The 23498-nt window shown below is 47.3% G+C and overlaps 1 protein-coding gene across 1 annotated transcript in view; it reads right to left on the bottom strand.

The window, feature by feature from the left end:
• Positions 1 to 1950: 1950 nt before the first annotated feature.
• The window catches only part of dpysl3 (dihydropyrimidinase like 3), a gene marked incomplete at its 5' end in the record, with an annotated part of 30422 nt that continues 8874 nt past the window's right edge, over positions 1951 to 23498 (bottom strand). Inside the window, 11 exons of the mRNA XM_079738172.1 lie at positions 1951 to 2110; positions 4969 to 5125; positions 7462 to 7641; positions 12332 to 12502; positions 14049 to 14190; positions 14572 to 14728; positions 16497 to 16617; positions 17248 to 17316; positions 19315 to 19395; positions 20354 to 20415; positions 21424 to 21588. Of these exons, the coding sequence (XP_079594298.1) occupies positions 2016 to 2110; positions 4969 to 5125; positions 7462 to 7641; positions 12332 to 12502; positions 14049 to 14190; positions 14572 to 14728; positions 16497 to 16617; positions 17248 to 17316; positions 19315 to 19395; positions 20354 to 20415; positions 21424 to 21588 (1400 nt within the window). The 3' untranslated portion in view covers positions 1951 to 2015. The remainder of the gene's footprint in view (positions 2111 to 4968; positions 5126 to 7461; positions 7642 to 12331; positions 12503 to 14048; positions 14191 to 14571; positions 14729 to 16496; positions 16618 to 17247; positions 17317 to 19314; positions 19396 to 20353; positions 20416 to 21423; positions 21589 to 23498) is intronic.

The raw sequence follows: 23498 nt of genomic DNA, 5'->3' as shown, positions 1-23498 counted from the left end.
ACCTCAATAAAATAACTAAAATATGAACGTGTTTGTGTGTGTGTGCGTGTGTGTGTCTGTTTGTGTGTCTGTGTGTGTGTGTGTGTGTGTGTGTGTCTGTGTGGGGGTGGGTGTGGGTGGGTTCATGCAACTTGTAAATGTATTTATTTGTGTGTGCATGTGTTTTTTGTATTTAAAATGTGTGTGTTAGTGTGTGTGTGTGTATGTGTGTGTGTGTGTGTGTGTGTGTGTGTGTCTCTGTATCTGTGTTTTTACTGACTGGATTAACCCGTGTCATTTTGAAACACATGCTCTTATGTGATATCTACAGGGTGCGATTTGAGAAAAAACCAGAGGGGGGGATAATTTTGAGAAACATTTTAAAATGTTTCAAAATGAAGACGGACCCTGTGTATTTTGGTTGTTAATTATTACGATGTAATGGTGAAAATACTTTGGGTGGGGGGTATAATTTTTATCCCCACTGAGGATAAAAATAATTCAGCAGAGGGTAGGACGTGTAAACCAGAGGGGGGGATAATCCCCACCATCCCCACCGGCAAATCGCACCCTGGATGTCTATAATACAAAATGAAAGACCACATCCAATGAGTTGCAATTTATATTTATTTCAAGAATCAACACACCTCTTTTTTGACCTGCCATCTCTGGATTTTGATACAACAGTAAAAAAAAAAAAGAATAAAAGTTACAAAGATAAATACAATAAAACCACCACTTCGGATCAGCCAATAAACACCCCATTCCCACCACACCCTCTCTCTTCCTGTCACATCCCCACTCGTATTCTCCTCAACAAGGCCGACAAAACACGCCAAAGGTCCCCGCTGTTGGTTGTGAGCACACAGTGATCCTCTGCCTCAACTAGGGTACAGGAACAACTAAATAGAGGTCTGGAGTTCTCCAATTTACTTGCATTTAATCCACAACTGACCCTGGAGAGCTCAGGGAGGCATTTGGCAAAAAAAACACAATATCCTGTGGAAAACAGAGACTGTTTTAAGACTGAAATTACATGTTGTTCCATGATAGCAGAATATTTTAAACCGTCCAAAAGTGACAAGTACAACCTGATGATGATGACACTAGAAGCAAGTCTTTACTTAATTTTTTTCATAATAATCCTTCAATTCTTGTTTGGGGGGCTAACTCTTGGGGAGGTGATTAGGACATGAAAAAGAGTGCATAGGACCATGGACCATGTCGCCTTTGAAGCCCATGCAGGCCCACGTGCCCTCACAACACATGCTGCTCCCAGACCGTACACAGGCTTCAACACACCACTCACTAAACTACAATACAACAGTCACGACGCCACCTAGGGCCAACCAACGGTACTACATGTGATTAAGTTTGCTAGGGGGAAGGGGTATACTGTTTATTCAGAATGCTTTTTTTTTCAGACGTCAGGCAACAAACCCATGGGTTGACAACGGAACCGGAATGGGATGGAAGGAGCACAGCATCGCTCTGAGATAACCAGAATCCCTTTTCCTTAAGAGAGCCCACCTGGTTCGCTCTACTGCCAGAACAAAGGTAGCGGTATGGAGTTCAATGGCAAAGGAGCTGTCCTTAAAGGGGAGCTTGAAATCCAGGCTTGTCATGGAAAAACAACATCAGCATCTGGCCGTTTGAATATTCTCTCTGAACCATATAGTGACACAGAAGAAAATGGGCATTTGTGACCAGTGTTTTGGTTCACCTCTGACCACAAGGGTGTTTTATCTATCCAGGACGTAGGACTTGCTCCCTGGGCCCTATGAGGGTTGACTGTCCACAGGAAAAGGAATACTGTTCTCCTCCGAGCAAAGGTAGCATTTGGACAGGTAAAGGCATGAGGATTCAGTGTTTCGCTATTCTTTTAACTAACCCACCCTCCCTCCCTCCCTCCCTCCCTCCCTCCCCTCCCCTCCCACCACACTCCCTCCCTTCCCTCCCGCCCCTCTTCCCCACTTGCTGCACTTGTGTTCCTGCTTGCATCCCCTGTCTCACGTTTTTTTTTTTCTAACAGACATTTAGCTGAGGGATGTAATGTTGGAGCGGCCACCAGGGGGCACCATGACACGGCGGCCAGCGGGCCTGATGGGGATGTCATCTGGAGTAGTTGGGCCTGGAAGAGAGACAAAAGAGAGAGAGAGAGAGAGAGAGAGAGAGAGAGAGAGAGAGAGAGAGAGAGAGAGAGAGAGAGAGAGAGTATAAGACAATGCAGTTCAAGAACAACAGGAGATAGAATAGGGACAGTTCTGTGCATGTTTGACAAGTGTAGTTTAGGCCCCTCTATCTGCCTGTATTCCTTGTGTTTTTTGTGCTTCACGAAAGATAATGTGAAATGATAATGATATTATGATGTTTTTTTTATCAGAGACAAAGACAGGAGCTGGATTCTTAAAACTTTGCTGACAGTTTTACTCTTTAAGTTCAACCCTTTTCTCCCACCGGATGTACACTGTGGACAATAATGCAGACTTACAGCCCTATCTCTGTTCTTTATTGATGTATGGCGTGTTTATACGAGTGCTGCTGGAGACTGCAGAATCAACTGACTGCATAGCGGCTTGGTTTTAGTATTTTCTGCAATGAAGTATTTCCGGACATAAACCATATAGGACAGCCAAATAATTAGCTTGACGCTCAATTAAATTGGCTTAGGCAAACCGTACACCAGAGAATATTCCGTCTTTGTCGTACATATCAGATGTCATGTTCTCAGCCTTATATGTTAACCAGGCATCTCCATCTGCGCACATCCCAGCCAGGCCAAAGCAGAAACACACACATTCACACAAACGCACACACACACACACACACACACACACACACACACACACACACACACACACACACACACACACACAAGCACAAACAGACACACATAGGCACACGCACAAACACACACGCACACAACCGTAGACACACACACACACACTTACAGATACACCCTGAAACAAACACATACACACAGCCACACACACACAAACACACACACATACACACACACACACGCATCAAAAAGCCTGGGAATCCTAACATCTCTTCTTGTACCGATTCAATCCTAATGGGAAAATTCCTTCCAGGGAAGATCACTGTGTCTCTCCTCAGCAGCGACGTCTCACGCATCCAGCCGGTTCCTGATAGGCCCTTAACAGGAGCATGCTGCCCCTTCCTGACCTCCTGGGACTCATCCCACCATGTTTTAAATGTTATGCCGAATGTTTTACGAAACTCACCAGCCTGACCAATCTGGAAAATTCAAACCAAGTAGTAATTGTATAGCAGTATACGGTATGATTCTTATGACCAGTCATTAGCTTCAGCTTGAACCCGCTCGGAGCACCGTAGCGAGAGACTCAGACAGAGACATTAATACGATTCTCCCCAGGGCTTCTATAAAGTCTTACAACCCTTCTTTCCAGTGTTTTTAGTTTTTTTTCATCCGCTGCACCATAAAAGGCAGCGGCGGATGGAAAACCATCCGGTTGTTTATGGGCGCTGCGGCACTCCGTCGCTACGAGGTCCTCCGGCCGATCGTAAAACGGCGGACGCTCTGCAATAAAGCGCTACCGATCCTGCGGTTAAGGTCCGCAGCATTGAACTGCGTCGTGAAATCACCCAATCTCGACGATTGTTCGAAATTAATCTCACACCCTCCGCTCTGGTGATTGGAGGGGTGTAAAATCTTTACTGGAGGGGTGGGGGGCAGACACAACAGGTGTCAGACGTGAAAACACACACTCAAGCTTATTCAACAGGATTAGAGAATTAATACCGTGACTGGATTCCCCAGACGTTTTCTCAAAGCTGGTTCTAAACAATGTCTCATGTGGGGAGGTGGGGGCGACAGGGAGAGGTTGCGTCAGAGTGTGTTTGTGTGTGTGTGTGTGTGTGTGTGTGGGGGGGGGGGGGGGGGGGGCTTATGGTATGATGTCGTTGCTCAGCATATAACGTCATGTGATGATCTCACACTCGTGATTGGATTACTTTTTCTCAGACAGACTGAATGACATATTCCAACACATGGAAAACAAGTGGAATCCGTGTGCGTGCAAGCGTGTGCGTGCGTGTGGCTATTATATACAGCACATATCAAATACTTCTGTTGGTTGCGCACAGAGATGTGGATCAGTTAGTGGATAGACCAGGTAGTGGAGAGAGACCAGGACCCACATTGGGGCGGTGTTAGACCAGGTAGTGGAGAGAGACCAGGACCCACAGTGGGGCGGTGTTAGACCAGGTAGTGGAGAGAGACCAGGACCCACAGTGGGGCGGTGTTAGACCAGGTAGCGGAGACAGACCAGGACCCACAGTGGGGCGGTGTTAGACCAGGTAGCGGAGAGAGACCAGCACCCACAGTGGGGCGGTGTTAGACCAGGTAGTGGAGAGAGACCAGGACCCACAGTGGGGCGGTGTTAGACCAGGTAGTGGAGAGAGACCAGGACCCACAGTGGGGCGGTGTTAGACCAGGTAGTGGAGAGAGACCAGGACCCACAGTGGGGCGGTGTTAGACCAGGTAGTGGAGAGAGACCAGGAAGGACCCACAGTGGGGCGGTGTTAGACCAGGTAGTGGAGAGAGACCAGGACCCACAGTGGGGCGGTGTTAGACCAGGTAGTGGAGAGAGACCAGGACCCACAGTGGGGCGGTGTTAGACCAGGTAGTGGAGAGAGACCAGGACCCACAGTGGGGCGGTGTTAGACCAGGTAGTGGAGAGAGACCAGGACCCACAGTGGGGCGGTGTTAGACCAGGTAGCGGAGAGAGACCAGGACCCACAGTGGGGCGGTGTTAGACCAGGTAGCGGAGAGAGACCAGGACCCACAGTGGGGCGGTGTTAGACCAGGTAGCGGAGACAGACCAGGTGTTAGCCGTCCGACGTTCAGAAAGGGTTAGGCATCGCCGTGGTGACGGGAGGCAGAAAGGGTGTGGTGGTGAAGTGTGGGGGCGTGGCTGGGCTCACCGCGTAACGCAGGGTTACCTGCTAGGCTAAATCCAGAGTGGTGCAGGTTCCTCACGGGCGGCTTGGTGGGGGAGGTGCGCGCGGAGGCAGACGGGGTCCCGCCGCGGGACATGGGCGAGAACTCAGACACCGGCCCGTCGTACAGGCCCCTGGGAACGGCCCGCAACACCGCCAGCTGGGGAGAGGGAGAGGGAGAGAGAGAGAGAGAGAGAGAGAGGGAGGGAAAGGGACAAAGAGGGCAAAGCATAGAACATGAGCACGTTGTGAACGTCAACAGCAGTCCCTCCTAAATGTTGAGGACTGCTGGTGAGTCTTCAGAAGCAGGTGCATCTCTAGTGGTGGCTACTTCTGCTCCCCTTGTTCTCTGTAAAACGTGTTATGATCACGGCCAGGGAGCAGGACGTGCCTCTGGGACCACATGGGCAGGGGGCCGCCTCACGGAGCCTAACCACACCGAGGAGCAAGAGAGCTTCACGAGGAGCAAGGAGCCAATGGAGCTGGAGTAGGTTGAACAGGAAAGGGGGAACGCAGCTCCTGAGCCAGAGAGGCAATAATGAGGTTGCGCCCGAGGGGGAACACGCCACTTGACCCCCGACCCCTGGGTTTCATCCTGAAACTAAGTAGCTGTCAAAGATGACACATGCTTCATGATCTCATGGAAGTTAGCCTCGAAAGGAACCCCACATGCTCTGTGACTCATAGCAGCAGCAGGGGACCTGCTCCTCGAATGGTTTTTATTCTCTATCCCTCTCTCTCTCTCTCTCTCTCTCTCTCTCTCTCTCTCTCTCTTCATTCATCGAATCCGTACTTCTTATTTCCTGTCCGTCTGTCTGTCTGTGTGTCTGTCTGTCTGACTTACTGTCAGACTGTCTGACTTGCTCTCTATCTCTCAGCCTGCCTGTGTACCTGCCTGTCTGTCTGTCTGACTGCCAGTCTGCCTGTCTGTCGTGTCTGACAGTCCACTTGCCAATCTGTGTGTCTGTCTGCCGGTCTCTCTGTCTGTCTGTGTGTCTCTCAGCCTGTCTGTCTGACTGCCGGTCTCCCAGCCTGTATGTGTGTCCTCTGGTACAGTCGGGAGCGTTCCTCCCAGCGAGCCGCTCAGCTGAAGGAGCCCTACAAGAGTTCTGGCAGCGAGGGAAACGGGGTCGGCAACCAAGACAAACAGCGGGCTGTTACCACGACACTCCACCGTTCGCTCATCATTCTCCCAGCTGCAAACGGAGGGAATCGTTGAGCAAATAAGAGTTCTGGGCTCACATGAAAGAACCTCTTAAAGAACGTCCGGAAAAAAAGGAAAAAGGGGAAAAAGGGAGCAACTGTTTTCAATTTGAAACAGGGGCGAGGAGTGGAAGCCTGAGGAATAAATTAATATTCACAAGCCAAATGGGAACAGTTTACCCATGGACACAAAACACAACAACGCTGTGTTGATTCTGATTCACTGCGGCCTGCTCCACACATGGTTGAGGTGTAGTAGTGTAGTAGGTTTGTGGTTTCACAAATAAATAGTGATAAATCTGTGCACTGCAAATCTACACACCATACTAGTTTAGATGTAGACTTCATAAAACAATATCAATAATAACATACGAATCTGTGAGATCTTTGCTGTCAGTGGGATGCAATGGGCATGAAGGGAAATACGCGTAGCCTCGTGAAACCTTCCTGATGTTCAGGATGTTCATGTTGCGTTTGGCAGTTAATATCAGTCTGGCCTTGGCTGGGCAGTGATTAGATTATACTTATGGGTGCGGCCTTACATTGTTTAAAAAGATCCAGCCCATCAGATGAAATAACTGAGCGACACGCTTGCTCGCTTCGCTCTTGCTGAATCCGGTTGGAAGGAAAGCAGGAACAGATTCTCCTCTGGGAAAATCCTTGCATGCACATTTCTGTCCATCTTTGGTATGTGAGATTTACGATTTACTATCTCCAGTCAGATTGTTGTGGCTCCTCACCCAACCCCCTCCCTACTCTCTCACACGCTGGCCCCCCCTCAAAGAGCAAGGCGTGCATTTAAACCTTAACATGTGGTTCACTGAGCATCTACATGTGAATGTGCTTTACAGCACGTTTACATTTTTTCAATGTTGCATATTTTACCTTTTAACGTGGTTATTCTGTCTTTTTCATGTGAAACAGTTGAGATTGCCCCCGTTACATTTTCCTTTGGCGCCGCCATTATTTTGAAATCCTGCCGATTGCGCCGCTCCTTGCTCCGCCATGAAATGAAAACGGCCGTCCCCGGGCGCTACTCGGTCCCATCGTTTAAAACATTAAGGTAAGGCTTCCACAGGCCTGAGGCCAGGCTGGCAGAGAGAAACACACTGCAAACGGATGAGAACTTGCAAGATCCGGATATGTCTCACGAGGCGATGATTGAATTCAGTCTCTCAGAACACAGCGGTGTAACATCGAGCGAGGCGGGGATTTGTTTTTTTGGGGGCCGCCGAAAGCCGGTGATCTCCCTGTAAGTGACGTCGTTTCCAGTCTATAAAGCCGTCCCCTCACCTGCTTCCTGGCCTTGATGCGCTTGTAGGCGAAGTCAGGGAAGGGGGAGCAGGGGATGAAGCGGCCCGAGCCGGAGATGACGTGCATGGTGCCGTCCTCCAGCACGATCTTGCCCTGGCAGACAACCACCAGGGGGGCGCCGCGGAGCTCCATGCCCTCGAACACGTTGTACTCCGCCTCCTGCACACATAGTGAAGAAGAAGAAGAAGAAGAAGAAGAAGAAGAAGAAGAAGGAGAAGAAGAAGAAGAAGAAGAAGAAGAAGAAGAAGGAGAAGGAGAAGAAGAAGAAGAAGAAGGAGAAGAAGAAGAAGAAGAAGAAGGAGAAGGAGAAGGAGAAGAAGAAGAAGAAGAAGAAGAAGAAGAAGAAGAAGGAGAAGAAGAAGAAGAAGAAGAAGAAGAAGAAGAAGGAGAAGGAGAAGGAGAAGAAGAAGAAGAAGAAGAAGAAGAAGAATTAGTAAACCAAAAATGTTCTTCATAAGAGGATACGCCCGTTGGCAATACATGAGACCAGTTGAGCGTAGAACATGAGGAGGGAACGAGAAGTCACTTTCTGATGGTGGATAAGGAGACACACTTATTAATTATACATGCCATTATAGTCATCAGTCTTGAACTATTGAGGTGGAAAGGGATATTTTCATCTTGACTTTGTCAAGATTTTGTCATTTCCACCTGCGCATCGAGAGCAGTGCTGTCCGAGCTCTGACGGCTGCCAACTACTCCTCGTGTAACGCCTATGTTCACTTCATTAGCACTGCTGTCCAATTTATCTGATGACTTTCAGGCTGGGAAACATGAAACTTGGAGGCCAAACATGTGTCTGCTTTATCCAAATGTCGCCTCTCAGAGAAGCATTTTGAAAGGGATTCCGGGGGATTACCCCTGCAGCCAGCTGCTAGTCATGGCCTGTAGCCGCAGCGCTGGTGCGACTGCTCTGAATAGTGGGTCAAACCAGCGAATAACGGTGTATTCACAATAACCCGTATGATGTTTGTTTGCGTAACAGTAGGGAATTTAGCCTGTGCAGAGCTGAAATAGAAAGAGATTCTCATTTTGTAGCACTAGACTCCATTCACCTTGATGCATTCTACACTGGCTATCACTCTGCCCCCGGTGCTCAAGTACAGTACTGCAGTCTTGTTCCTGTCACATGATGTTCAACAGGAGTGGAATGGCCCTCTCTCTATAATACCTCTTTGAAACCTCTAATTGGTCCAATTGGTGTTAGGTGTTTGAATGGCTCCACTTGTATCCTATTCTATAGAGCATTATTTAGGAGGGAGTCACCATTTGTAGTCAACAAATCTGGCTCCCAATATAGTGTATTACTTAAACTGGCAATCTTGTTTCATCAGGACTATGATTGATAGATGATAATCTATGACATGGAGGATCTTCTCATCGTTGCCCTTACCTTGTACTGTTTAATTGTCTCTCAAAACACTAGTTTTCCCTCTGGTCTCTCTTGGTTGTTTCTCTCTTTCTCTCTCTGTTTCTCTCTCTACGTGTCTCTCTTTATTTATCTTTCTCTCTTTCTCTTTCTGTCTCTCTTTGTATCTCTCTCTTTCTCTCCATCTCTCTCTATGTATCTTTCTTTCTCTTGCTGTATCTCTCAATGACACTCTCTTTCTCTCTCTGGCTCTCTCTGTCTGTCTCTCTATGTCTCTCTCTGTCTCTCTCTGTCTCTCTCTGTCTCTCCCTCTTTCTCTGTCTCTCTATTTCTCTTTTTTCCTCACCCACTCTCACACTCATTTGATAAATGTTTTAATTTTCAATCTCACAGACTCCTTCTGCACACAGAAACGACTCTTTCTGCCAGGTCTCTGTTCTGGCTTTTGATCGCTGATCGTCCTTATTTTACAAACGCACACACCCACACATACACACGCACACACATGCGCACACACACACACACACACACACACACCACACACACACACACACACACACACACACACACACACACACACACACACGCACAGACACACACACACACACACACACACACACACACACACACACACACATCTTTAAACACAACCCTAATCCACCTTGCTGCCAAACGTGAACAGGAACACCGGTTACCAAGGATACCTTGGTAAGTCTGCCAACCATGATGTCATTGTTATGACCTATTGTGAGTCTGCACATGTGCGTATTTTTGCATGTGTGCCGGATGTGTGCTTGTGTGTGTTTGTGCATGCGTGTTGGCCAGCGTGCGTGCACACGCCTGCAACTGCCCTGTGGGCCAGCGGGTGTGCATGTGTGTGTGTGTTTGCTTGTGTTGCTATGGGCGCACATATGTGCATGACTTTAACGTGCATAATATTTATCCTCATCTATGTTTTTGTAGTTGCGTGTTGCCTGACAACCGCAGTGAACCCGGTCCAGATGTGGGCTGGGCGATAACCCCCCCGTTAGACACAACGCCAGTCATGCCGGTTTAGCGCCCGGCCTCAGGGAGGCCAAGCGGACCGCCGAGCGCTCCCGTTGGGTTCACACTGGGGCTCACGGGCGACAGAGGCCTCAGTGGGACCCCCCCCCCCCCTCCGGCAGGAAATGAAGGAGCGCTGACATCACTCTTGAAGAATTCGGAGGATCTCAGTGGATGTACTCTGCATTAGGAGCTGGAAGGCCTAATATCATTAGCATCACGCTATAATTTGCATTAGCAGCCATCCCCTGTTGTTCCAGTTAGACCAGGCCTTTCTGGGGAGACTTCTTCTCCACTCTCCCTCTCACTCTTTCTCCAATGTCCCTCTCTCGCTTACTCTCTTTCTTTCTTGCTCTCTCTCTCTCTCCCTCTCTCCCTCTCTCTCTCCCCCCCCCCTCTCTCCCTCTCTCTCTCTCTCTCTCCCCCCCTCTCTCCCTCTCTCTCTCTCCCCCCTCTCTCTCTCTCTCCTCTCTCCTCCCTCCCTCCCTCTCTCTCTCTCTCTCTCTCTCTCTCTCTCTCTCTCTCTCTCTCTCTTTCTCTCTCTCTCTCTCCTCTCTCTCTCTCTCTCTCTCTCTCTCTCTCTCTGTAACCTGAAACATTGTATTATAATTCAGCATTAAATCATGGCATCCTTGAGGTGTTGAGTTGGTTCAACAGTTGGTCCAATGATGGCTTTATGTCTGGGGGAAAGTTACAATGTGTTTAAATGTCACACACGTGATTGGCTGGAATACTAGGCCTGAGTGCCAGTGTGTGTCTGCCAAGTTGTTAGTAGGCATGAGGGAAATTGTGCTGTAGAGGAAGTTAAGTGTATTCGATTATGATCGACAAAATTAAACTAGGTACTTTTCCATGAATTTACATTTCATGGGGTCTTACACTATAAATGTCAAGAACATCTGGTAAAGGCTAGAAATACAAATTGTAATCTCTTGGTGGTTCTCTTTATTGTTGTGTTTGCATCTATTCTGACCATTCTTTGCTCGTCTCTGAGATGGATCCTTTTTCTATCCATCATTGAGCCTTTCCTTCCTTCCTTCCTTCCTACCCCTCTCTTCCTCACTCCCACACAAAGTGGCCATTCTAAATTCCTCAACTCTCTCTCCCGACCTCTCTCTACTCTCTCACTCTTTCTTCAGCCGCTGTACTGTCCTGCATTTAACAGGAAGTAAAGCAAGCTGTTAACAACTGTGTGTGTGTGTGTGTGTGTGTGCGTGTGTGTGCGTGTGTGTGTGTGTGTGTGTACGAAGGTGTCTGTGGGTTGTTTGATTGGTGTTTTTAGGGTGCACGAGTGGGTATGTGTGTTGTGTGTTTCTGTGTGCGTCTCCGATGTACAGTTGTATCAAACATTTGGCTTTCTCTCTAAATATAAAACCCTAATGACAGCATCTCAGTCTATTTTGAATTTCTCTATGTCTCATATATCTATTTTTAATCCTCTGTCCCTATTCAAATTTTTCTGCATAACCCTGAAACCCTGAAGTGACATCATCACATCTTAAACTGTATAAGAGGAGCTATACAAGCAAATAACAACCAATCATATTCCCTATTATGTCCCCAGAACATTAAATCACATTATCCAACACTCAGTCCTATGGCATTTTATTATAATATTACTAATAATATTAACATAATTATTATGATCTTGTTAAGCATTCGGGAAAATGCTGGATTCAAACTGCAGGATGGACTAATATCTGCTGTCTAAAGAACCCCTGAACCACTCAGGAATGCTGGCACAAAGGGCTGAGCCCTGCGTTTGTTTACAAGCCTCCCTCCCTGGAGTGCGCTTCCTCCCCATTACTAATCCCGTGGCTAAGGAGCACGCCAAACGCTTGTGCACGACAAGATTTGACGAGATAGATCTTCTAAAAACCTATTCCTGAAAGGTGGAGCAGCACTTTTTTGTAGTCGGCCCAATTTTGACCCTACTTGCTGGTCTGATGCTCAGCCTCACTTTGAAGCGGCCCTGTATCAAAGCGGAGCTACAGGGCACAGCCAGGGGCCCTGGGATCCAAACCCTTCCGAGGGCCTTGCCGTCCTGAAATGCCCCGCGACTACAAAGAGCTAGTCTGTGTCGCTCCAGGTGAAAAAGAGAACGACAGTTTCCTGGACAAAATACATGGAAAACACAGCACATAAAAGTCTATGTCCGTGTCGCGATGCCTTCATTTTTATGACATTGACTAAACCTATGAATCACGACCAAAGTATGCAACAGCAACAAAAAGCAAACAACGTTAAAGGACCCTGGGCTGGAACAAGGAGACAATAGGGGCATTGTTCCCACGGACAACCAGAACATTGTGCTTTCCTATTATCCTGTCCTCCATTGAACAAGAGAGCGGTGGGTTGATTAAAAAACAGGATACGATAACATCAAATATCCTGAACGACCTCCAACGCCACGCCTCTCTACGGCGCCCCACCTACCGAGTTGTGTGTCTTGGCCGACACGGTGCGCACCGAGTCCGAATCCCAGATGACCAGGTCGGCGTCGGAGCCCACGGCGACCCGGCCCTTGCGCGGGTACAGGTTCAGGACCTTGGCTGCGTTGGTGCTGGTCACCGCCACAAACATGTTCTCGTCCATCTTGCCCGTGGTCTGACACAAAAGGGAATGAAAGAAGAACAATGGTCAGCTGACGACTGGATGGTCGAACAAAAGAAAAGCCACGGTAAGGTTCGTTCGGACACCGGGATGCCGCCCATCGCAGAACCATCCCTGGAAGGAGGGGTCCCCCTTTCTGTGTTGCTTCTTATGGTTTCTTCCTTGATAATTAGGGGAGTTTTTTCCTTGCTTTTTGGTAAGGGGCCTACAAGAATACCATTGTCTTTACTTGACCTGACTACTCCATGTGTAAGCACGATAGAGAGACAGAAGCATTGAACCATTTACGGCTTTTTTTATGACTGAACAAAATCTAGTTAAATCAAATGGCACGAGTTTAATCGAGCATGTTAAATCCAATGGCGCAATGAGGGGTATGACATCATGATCACTAACCTCCAGGGATGCATAACTAGTATAAACAAAACCACAAGGAATGTATTAGATTCAACACACGACAGAATGGGTCCGCGGTAAGAAAGCTTCCCAACGGGAAGCTTTTCTTCCATGGGTCAAATGGAACAGGAAACACACGCTGTATGTGGTGAGGATAATTGAATAGTCAGAAGAGCATGCCGCGTGCAAAGACAACGGCTGGTAATGGAGTAATGTGGAACTTCTTTCCAGATCACCTACATTGCAAATGCATTGTGGGACCATAGACACTTACACTGACACCACACAGCGCCTGTGGGCATGCAGTTACAGGGGTGAAGACAACTAGAGACCAGAGATTCAAATAAGAAGAAATGGGGCCTAAACCGGTTTCACTGTTTCTGTTAAGTTAGTGGGGAGGAAAAGAGGATGGAGAGAGAAAGAGAGAAAGAGAGAACAAGTGAAAGAGAGAGAGACCAAAGAAAGATCTAGATGTGGAGGAACAGTAACTGAGCTTAAGACTCAATGGAAGGAAGGGCAATAGACATAAAATACATAGAATGGGACAGAGGCAGGGTTGTAGAGAAACAGGAATAAGATTGAATAATACTATGGCATCATGAAGTAAGAAAAAAGCCTTTGCTCAAAAGGAGATTGCAAAGCCGACAAGGAGATTGATCAAATTGATAAAAATAGAAGTTCAAAATGTGAAGGAATTTGGTTTAATTATAGACGGTTACTGCAACACAACTGAATGCTGCTCCTGCTGACTGTTTACACTCCCTCCCCCGGGAGAGTAATGGTCAAGCATGCACCGACAAAAGGAATTGGCCTCCAGTTACAGCAACAAACAGATGAAAACACCAACGCTAACATAAGCAAAGCCGAGGAGAAAAGCACGTCAACACTACTGTGTGAGGATTAAAAGTGGAGTGATCAACAATGTATCTCTTTCTTTTTCGAAATAGCTATTGATAAATGTTAATAGTATGATAGTAATACTTTATGACATGAGACACATTACCTACAACTCAAGAGAAAATTTACAAAAAATAGATGGCTTTTAAACATAATGAAATATAAATAAATCATAAAAAACAACATTAAATAAATGAAACATAAATGTAAAATAATAGTTGAGAGGGTGCGATGGGAGGGTCCTCACCACAGCCTTGTCCCAGATAAGGGCCATCCTCTCCTCGGTCCCGTTCACCCCCTCGGGGATCTGGGTGAAGTCGTCCTTACCGATGGCCTTCTGCGCCACGCTGAAGGTGCAGTGGGCACTGCCAGTAACGTTAAGGTCCCCACTGGAGAACCAAGAGAGAGAGAGACACAGAGAGACACAGAGAGACAGAGAGAGAGAGAGAGAGAGAGAGAGAGAGAGAGAGAGAGAGACAGAGAGAGAGAGAGAGACAGAGAGAGAGAGAGAGAGAGAGAACGGGAGATAAAGAGAGTAAGAGGGAGAGAGAGAGAGACATACAGACAGAGGTGTAGGAAAATAAGAAAAGTGACAATGTGGAGAGAAAGTTCATTTACATCAAAGCACTAGATGTACCTACGGATAAGGACGTTTAAGTCAAGTTAAATTCAAGTTAACTTGTGTTCTGTTTATACAAATAGTGCGTGGCATGTAAAAAGTGATGACATAACAAGGCTAACTTATGATAACGTTGCTATGGTGAGATTACCTGGCAAGCAGCGTGTTCAGATAGTCAGGGGTCGTAGGGTCAGGGCTGAGGGGAGGGGCTGTCACAAAAGAGGCGGCCTTTGCCCAGTTCTTGCTCCAATAATGTGTCCCGTCAGTCCCCAGACTGGCCGTGATTGGCTCCCCAAACACCACATTTCCTGGAAAAGAAGCCAATGATCAATTCTAACTCCATGGATCTAATCAAGAACACACATCTCGTCCAGGTAATTCTGCTTTCCTTTCAGTGCTTTGAGATGAGACCAGAGCATAGTCTTTTGCTCGTCATCTCTCACATTGATTTGGACCTTTGATCTCTGGTCGAAATGACTCAAATTCATCTAGACAAAAGAAATATAATGGGTCACAAATCATTTATGTTACCATATATAGGGATTTTCCAACTTCTGCCTTTCCTTTTTCTGTTTTAAGCCTTTCCATGTCAGAGCGGAAAAATGGTTCTAACCAGCGATTAAAGCTGGAACAAAAGTGGACACAGCGTCTATGCCTTCGATGAAGGATACATACTGGTGGGCCCACATACCACATACACCCCCATACACACACACATGCATGCACGCACACACACAACACACACACACACACGCACAAAAAGATACACCTACACACACACATACAAGCACGCATACACACACATACACACACACACACACACATCTACAGAGCCTCTTTGTGACGTTCTCCCATCAGGGGCCCAGTTGCATGGATCCCTGAAGGACCTGAGAAACGCACACTGCATCAAATCTTCATACAAGGACATGAGTGGATATCCATGTTGCTTACACCATGTGGTCGATGACGCCAGCCAGGCAACCGTCTCTATACGGAGGAAAACATGCATTTCCATGAGTCAAGGGGCTTATCTTGATACAACGTCTTTCCAGAACCCATTCGTTCTGAAGTATCCATCTTAACATTCTCTGCCGTTTCCATATGCGGTCATGGTTCACCAGTGACCACACGTGATCCTATCTGGAGCTGTTACAATCAGCCCCGGATGGGGTGTCGTTACGTCACCACGCCGTGGCATAACACGGCGGTGATTACAGGGGAAGAGCATCACGTGTTTCTCATCTCGCTGACGACTTGTTTAGAAGGTGGTGCGCACTAATCCAACAAACAACCAACCCCCGACCACAGAATTTGGACCAACGCGGATCCGTTGTCTCGACACCGACCAAACAAGTCCTCCCAACGAACAACCAACAACCAGCACCACCGGGTATGGAACCCTGGCCGATGCGGTCGCCGTTTGATGTGGTTGGTTGTTGCACTGTAACGTTGTCATCAGACGCATCCCCCCACGCATGCTATGCTCATTCATTAATCCATCCTATTCATAATCAAACGCAGCTTGAACTACATAACCGGGACAGGCAGCCCAGACCTCCGCGCGGCCCAGACCTCCGAGCTGAGGTCTGAGCGCTTTTATCTTAAAGGAAAACCAACCCCTAAAACAATTTATTTAGATGAAGGGTATTGTGACTTTAGAGGTTACATTAGTAGTGAACTGGGTTGATCCTGGTCCAATTTTCGCCTTGAACCCACAATGTTTTAAATACCTTGGCTAAGACTCAGCATGGACTTAAATTGTCTGCAAAGTGTGCTTTTGCATATGTACGTTGTACACCAGGTAACAGCAGTTTAGCCTTCTGGCTACCTTCCTCCCTCTCCCCCCGAAGTCTGACAGCAGAGAGTGGAGAGAGATAGAGCTTGAACCTCAACACTCCCCCATACATAATGAACAGAGAGAGTCCAACAGAACTGCGACAGGAGTTTAAAAACAAAATGAAATGGGTGGGGAATTGCAACTTGGGGACTTTTGGTTTTCCTTTAATGCATAATGTAACACAAACCATAATTTGTTTCAAATACATAAAGGATGACCTTTCAGTGGCCCGGCCATACCTTTTTTCCTGGCTTGGGAAATGACGTCGGCAGCACTCTTGCTCATCACCTTGGTAACGTAGAGCGGGCAGTTGGTCTGGCTGGCGATGGTGATGGCTCGGAACACCGCCTCCGCCTCCAGCTACACGGACAGGACACAACATTGGTGATGTCACTATTGGTCACAGTGACTTTCCGAGAGGGGTATTGTATGGCAATATGTCTCTTCGCTCCAGCACTGACTAATACAGTAGAATACTGAATGCCTTTACTTTTTTATGATACATTTTACATTTCTATGTCGAGATGCTGTGGACTGTGGCCTGAATAAATAATTGCATAGCATATGTGTATCCATCTTCACCTTGACTGCCTACATCGTTTTAAAGGTGTGTGTTTAAACAATCATAATGTGTTAAGTAGGATTTGTATGAAGAGGGTGCAGCCAAGAGAGTGAGAGAGAGAGCGAGTAGAGAGTAGAGAGTGTTTGTGTGTGTGTGTGTGTGTGCGTGCGTGCGTGCGTGCGTGCGTGCGTGCGTGCGTGCGTGCGTGCGTGCGTGCGTGCGTGCGTGTGTGTGTTTCAAGGACACCTCAACCTATTGAGATAATGGCCATCTCAAAATTGTATACGGTGTTTATATGCGTGTGTACGGCATTCATGTGCGTGCGTGCCTCTGTGCCTATGTGCCTGCATGTGTGTGTGTGTGTGTGTGTGTGTGTGTGTGTGTGTGTGTGTGTGTGTGTGTGTGTGTGTGTGTGTGCTGACACTCACCTCCTCTGGCCTGCTGAGCACATGGCCCTCCGGTCCGGTGATGCCCATCTGAAGCATGCGTGCTTGCTCCTGAAGTGAACACACAGAACACAATGTCTCACAGTGGTGGAATCCCATCCACATCCAGATCCACGGAGAACAGGAAGGGAGAGGACCACATGCACCCCCAGACTGACTGGATCCTTTCGTTGGGGAAACCACAACATTGACAGGACAGCCGAAAGTAGAGCTTTTAGTGGACAACGCGCTGAGTGGAGTGTTTGGAATATAGGGCAACCCACAGGAGTTCAGCACTAGGTTAAGATGGGAAGAAAGCCGTCGGGGGTTTAGCTTCTGAATCCATCATCACGGCTGACGCTGCTGAGAGAGTGTCATGTGTTGACCTCTTGCTGGGGGAATGTTTTTGTCAGCTGCTAGTATCTCCGTTGCAGCACCATGATGCAAAAATGTATGTGGACGTTGAGTGGGGTGATCTCAAGGTCACTCCGCATTACCGCATCTCCCGGGAAGTTTAAAAGACCTGAAGGCGGTGAAAGAGGGAGGTTGAGCCCATCGATTTTGAGACTGCCTGATGATGTTGTTATAGGCAGACAGGATCCATTAGAAAACAAACCCAGACACACACACACACATACCCCCCCCCCCCCACACACACACACACACACACACACACACACACACACACACACACACACACACACACACACACATACACACACAGTAGTCAGTGTTGTGCCTGAACGCGTTCATTGAACGATAGTTCATGAACTAGTTCATATTTTGGGCGAACGTGAACTGAACGTACTGTATTACTCCCTGATGAGCGTTACTGTGAACTCGTTCATTCTGGTGTCTGTGAACGGCACGCTCACTCGGTTTAACTTCGTTCAATAGGGGGGTTATTTGTTTAGCAACACGGCGGATGCGTGAGCACAACGCCGTGTTGTACATTAAACTGTAATCAGAAAACGTGGTTACATGCTATAGACCCAATAGTGTCTGTCGTATAAAGGCTGGGACGAATTTCAAATTATAAATATGTACACTTTATGTTGAAAGTATAGACATATTAATATTGAAACGAATGGCGCGGTGATAAGTCTTCAAAACTTGAGCTGTTAAATTGTGAAAAATGAATTTAACTGTAATCAGACAACGCGGTTATATGCTATAGAACCTAGAGTATCTGTGGTATAAAGGCTGAGACGAATTTCGAATTATGAATATGTACGATCCATAACGTTAGCTCTCTGGCTCATAGCTCAGCGGACTAGAATACCTCCTAGAATCATTGCTTGTTGGCCGGAAACGGAAAGGGGGGCTGTTCACGTTTGGCTGTAGTCTTTTCGCTCGGTTCTCTGTCGCAATAGTAGAGCTAGAACCGAGCGAAAAGACTTCAACCAAACGTGAACACGTGAATTTGTGAACTGAACTTTGAACTAGTTCACGTAGAAAGTGAACTTTCCCAACACTGACAGTAGTGTTCCAGTATGAAGACCTGTCAGGGGACAGAGTCCAGGCGGTCTGATCCAGAGCTCTGAGCAGCATTCTCCTCAAATTGTCTAACACTTCATTCCCATTTCCCCTTATGGACATACAGTGCTGCCAGCCCAATGAACTACAACCTCTCTCTCTCTCTCTCTCTCTCTCTCTCTCTCTCTCTCTCTCTCTCTCTCTCTCTCTCTCTCTCTCTCTCGCTCTGATACTGTGTTTAGTCTGTGAGAGCAGGGGGGCTGGGGGGGGGGGAATGCGTGACGAGATGGTGATTATGTGCAGGGATTTGTTGGGAGGACCAACAAATCCTCCAACAAATGACCATTGACCATCTTTAAAGTGTGTTGAGGGAAACTTGGCTTGAGTCCCTGTGGACACGATATTCCCATAAATGAGTGAGGTCAATCCCAAAAAAGAATGAAGGAATTTAGCTAAGTTTTAATCAAACATTCACTGAATACAAGCTTGTCTGACCAATAAGCATTCATATGAGCCGTAACAGATACAGAGATGCATCCGGAATAATGCATGAATAAAGAAGTACATGAATGTTGATTCACTCTGTCTCGTTACCTCGGCGATGAGGTCTCCGTTTTCAGCGTGCACTTGAGCGATTCCTCCGTGCTCCGCCAGGAAGGAGCAGATCTCGTACAGCTGAGAGACACACACACACACACACACACGCACGCATGAATGCATGCACACACACACACACGCACGCACGCACGCACACACACACACAGACACATACAGTTACACACACACACTCTCACACACAAACACACACACAGACAGACACACAAACAGAATATAAGTTTGCAAACAGAAAAGCAGGGTTAACACATTCCCTGTATACAACAAAGATAGCTAGGATAGGCGCTACACAATGCTAAGTACTATTAAGTTTCAGTCAAACCTTTATACTGCTCTCTCTCTCTCTCTCTCTCATCCCCAGATGACAATAATACCCCACTATTTTAAGAGAACCCCATAATTTACATGACATCTGTCACGCTTCACTGCAATTATTCTGCGTGGTCTCCACCAATGGCTGTCTAACATATATGGGATACATCCACTGTGATAGTCTCTCTCTCACTCCCTCTCTCCCTCCCCCTCTCCCTCCTTGAATCACCAGCATTACATCATTGTTTCAGGCCTGGTCCCTTCCCTGTCCATCCTCGCTTCCTCTGAACAAGGGGGGACTTGATATGCCAAAGCACAATTGTTTGTTTACTCACTTTACATTTTGTATGTATAAAACTGTACTTAAACTATTGGCTTTTAGGGTTCCTTCCTTGATGATGAAGGGAGTTTTTAAAATGCGTCCAAGAGTGAGTAAAGTGAGTGATGAAGCCATTGTTTGGCTGGTCACAGAAGCCACAATTCTTTTTCAAATTTGCAAGGCGAACATCATGTCACTAATATAAGACCATCATAATCCTCATTTGGGTCACCCTCCAACATTGAAATGGTTGGATTTGAATCGTTCTGAATGTAACCTAATATCCGTGTACAACTCCTCACAAAGCGTTCATGCTTTCACAGAGAGTGAAGGGGCTGGTCGGGCCGGTGTCTCCGCTCATCCACAGCGGGGAGCGTTGGTACGTACCTCTTTGTTGGACATCTGGTAGTAGTCCTTGTACGCCATGTACACCTGGAAGGAGTTCACACCTGTAGAAGGGAAGACCAAGGATATAATCACCACTCACGGGGTTCACGGTGCTCTGGGACATAACACATTAGCGACATTGAGAACATTCTCACAACAATTGCGCAATGTGTGGCGTTCCCTTGGCCATTCTAACCTAGTATCATTGTGATCTGATAGGATTTATCCTGAGCCCCTGACTCCTCATAGATATACAGTATCAAGAGACGCTGTTGGCAGGCAACTGTGTCAGCCCGATCGGCTGCCTCTGCCTCTTCCATCACCGGGTCATTGTGTGAGGTCATGTGTGTTGTCCCTGCGCCCCCTCCTACCCCCAGTCACCTTGTTTGTCTCGTAACATGCTGTCAGTTCAGCTAGTCCGGGCTGTCTACAGCTTGCCATTAAGCTGCTTTTGGGATTGTGTTCAAACGCTCTTTCTCTGAGCGAGCATGGCGTACCGCGTCGACACAGTGTCGCTATCCTTTTCGGATTGGATGCGTGTTTCCCTATTGGACAACACTGTGTTGAAAACTGTGAACACGTGAACACACCCAAAACAAGTGAGTATCGTATATTGGGTTATGATCCTACTCCTACTGTGTTCTCTGTATGTGTACATCAATAACGAAATGTTGGATTCTTTAGCTGCTAGTATGTGCAAGCTCTTTACTCCGTCAACCCCTGTGAATTCCCATGGACCTCCACTAACAAGAGCCGTCACTGCTCAGCATTGCTATTACACTCATGATGCGATTAAACTACTAAACTCAACTTCCAGTCTCTCTTGTGACACTTTTATTGTAGAGAGCCTGGAGGAAGACCCTAGCCGTTTGGGTCGGCCAATCACAAGACAGTGGTGGCCCTTGACCCCTGATTGGGCGGATTTGTCTTGGATGTGGAACAGGGCCGCTCAATGGACCAATGGCTGCAACCCACAAATCCCAAGGCAAACGGGTGTGAGGGCGCCGGACCTGTGAAGAGCAACGTATCAAGTCAGACGACTGCTACTGACTGAACACTATTGCCCCGACCTTTTTCTTTGATGAGGGTCTCCACTTCCTGCTTGACGCTGTCATCCCAGTGGGTGATGTCCACGTGGAGGGCGTAGTCACAGCAGGACTTCTCGTCGGCCCATTGCTTCCACTGGTCGTACGCCTCGATCAGACTGCTGCCAGGCTCCGGGATCACATGGTCCACTGGGGAGGAGGAGATGGAGGAGAGGAGAGGAGAGGATGGAGAGGGGGGAGGAGAGGCAAGGAGAGGGGAGAAGGAGGCGGAGGAGGAGAGGAGAGAAGAGGATGGGAGAGAATGGGAGAGAAGAGGAGAGGAGAGGAGAGGAGAGGAGAGGAGAGGAGAGGAGAGGAGAGGATGGATAGAGTAGAGGAGAAAAGAGGAGAGGAATGGAGAGGAGAGCAGAGGAATGGAGAGGAGAGGATGGCAGATGAGTGGAGACGTATCGAGAGGAGTGGAGAGGTAGGGAAAAGAGGCGGGAAAAGAGGCGAGGAATTAAGATAGAGATTAGATAAGAAAATAAATAGTAGGAAAAGTCAGATAAGGACAATTGTTGAGTAAAGAAAGAGAGAAAGAGAGAGAGAGAGAGAGAGAGAGAGAGAGAGAGAGAGAGAGAGAGAGAGAGAGAGAGAGAGAGAGAGAAGGTCAGGGCTGGCTGTGATTGATCTTCCTTGTTTTGGATTGTTTTTATTACATAACCAACTGTCTGGTTGCATTTCAGCAATGCTGAGCCAGCAGGGCGTGTTGGGGGCATGTCAAAAATCAGACTCCATTTAGAATGCCTTTGTCTGACTGTTGTCATCCTGAATTAAAATCCTGCATGACAGGAGGGGGTCTCGCTGGAGTTCAATCTTGCTCATAGCTGTCTGCATAGAAGTTTCATTTCATTGTGGGGTAAAAGTTGGTTGAGCTCAGACCGTTTGTTATTGTTTCCTTGTTGTTGTCATAAGTCATCAAACTTGTTTATCATATTTCCTGGTAACGGACTAGAACACGCCTCACAGATACAAAATGCTGACATTGAGTTTATTACATCATACCATTATTTCACCACGATTAAAATGGTAATAAACATAATTTGTCCCCCAGCAACCAAATATGAATAGCAAACAAGCAATGGCTGTCTATCCCAAGCAACGGAAAGTTGCAAAGTGGGTTGAATCCCATTGACTTTCAGGATGTGAAAACAGCGATCATAAGCCATTTCAGAATTGATCCATATGTGATGTCACATGTGTGTCCTCCCAGATGTATGATGAATAGTAAGCTGGAGTTCTATCCATACCATTGCATCTTTGAGTGTCTAAAAAAGCGCAATATAAATTCAATCATTATTATCATTGTGCCATACCATGCCACCATACATCCCACAAGCAGTGTGACAATGTTCTTTCGTAAATGTCATCTAAAGGAATGCAATCTAAATCAGTTCTTACATAGTTCTTTACCTGACACACAGTTGAACATGCATTTCACTCAAATCCCAGATGTAAATCCATCCGGGTGTGAAATGGCCGCCCTACTGGTGTGATCACATCGTACTCCAGCATGCTCTGCTGTGTTGAACCGCGGTTTGCCGGCTGGCCTGCTGGCCTGCTGGCCTGCCACCTGACTGGCTGGTTTGATCTCATTAAAGCTGGCCCAATCCGCTTAGAAGGTTCTTTACAGCTTAATAGGATGATGGCTGAAGGAGGGTCTGGACCGTCTCAATACACAATGTGTTGTTGTTTAGCTAGGAGGACTGGTCTCCCCCCCCCCCCCCCCCCCCCCCCCCACCACACACACACACACACACACACACAATCACATACTCGCCATATCTTATCTTCCAATCCCTCTTTTTAAAAGGCCACATGTACACACACACACTTACACACACTTGCACATACTTATAGACACTTATACACACACACACACACACACACACACACACACACACACATCACACACACACATCACATAATGAACTCACCCAGAGACACACATGTTTCCTATGCCTCTTCTTATCCCACCCTCAACCCTCACACACACACACACACACACACACACACACACACACACACACACACACACACACCCACCACACACATACACA

Source organism: Pollachius pollachius (assembly GCF_949987615.1).
Source record: "Pollachius pollachius genome assembly, chromosome: 6".
NCBI lineage: Eukaryota > Metazoa > Chordata > Actinopteri > Gadiformes > Gadidae > Pollachius > Pollachius pollachius.
The sequence above is the reverse complement of the archived record's forward strand: the minus strand, read 5'-3'. Positions and strand labels throughout refer to the sequence as shown.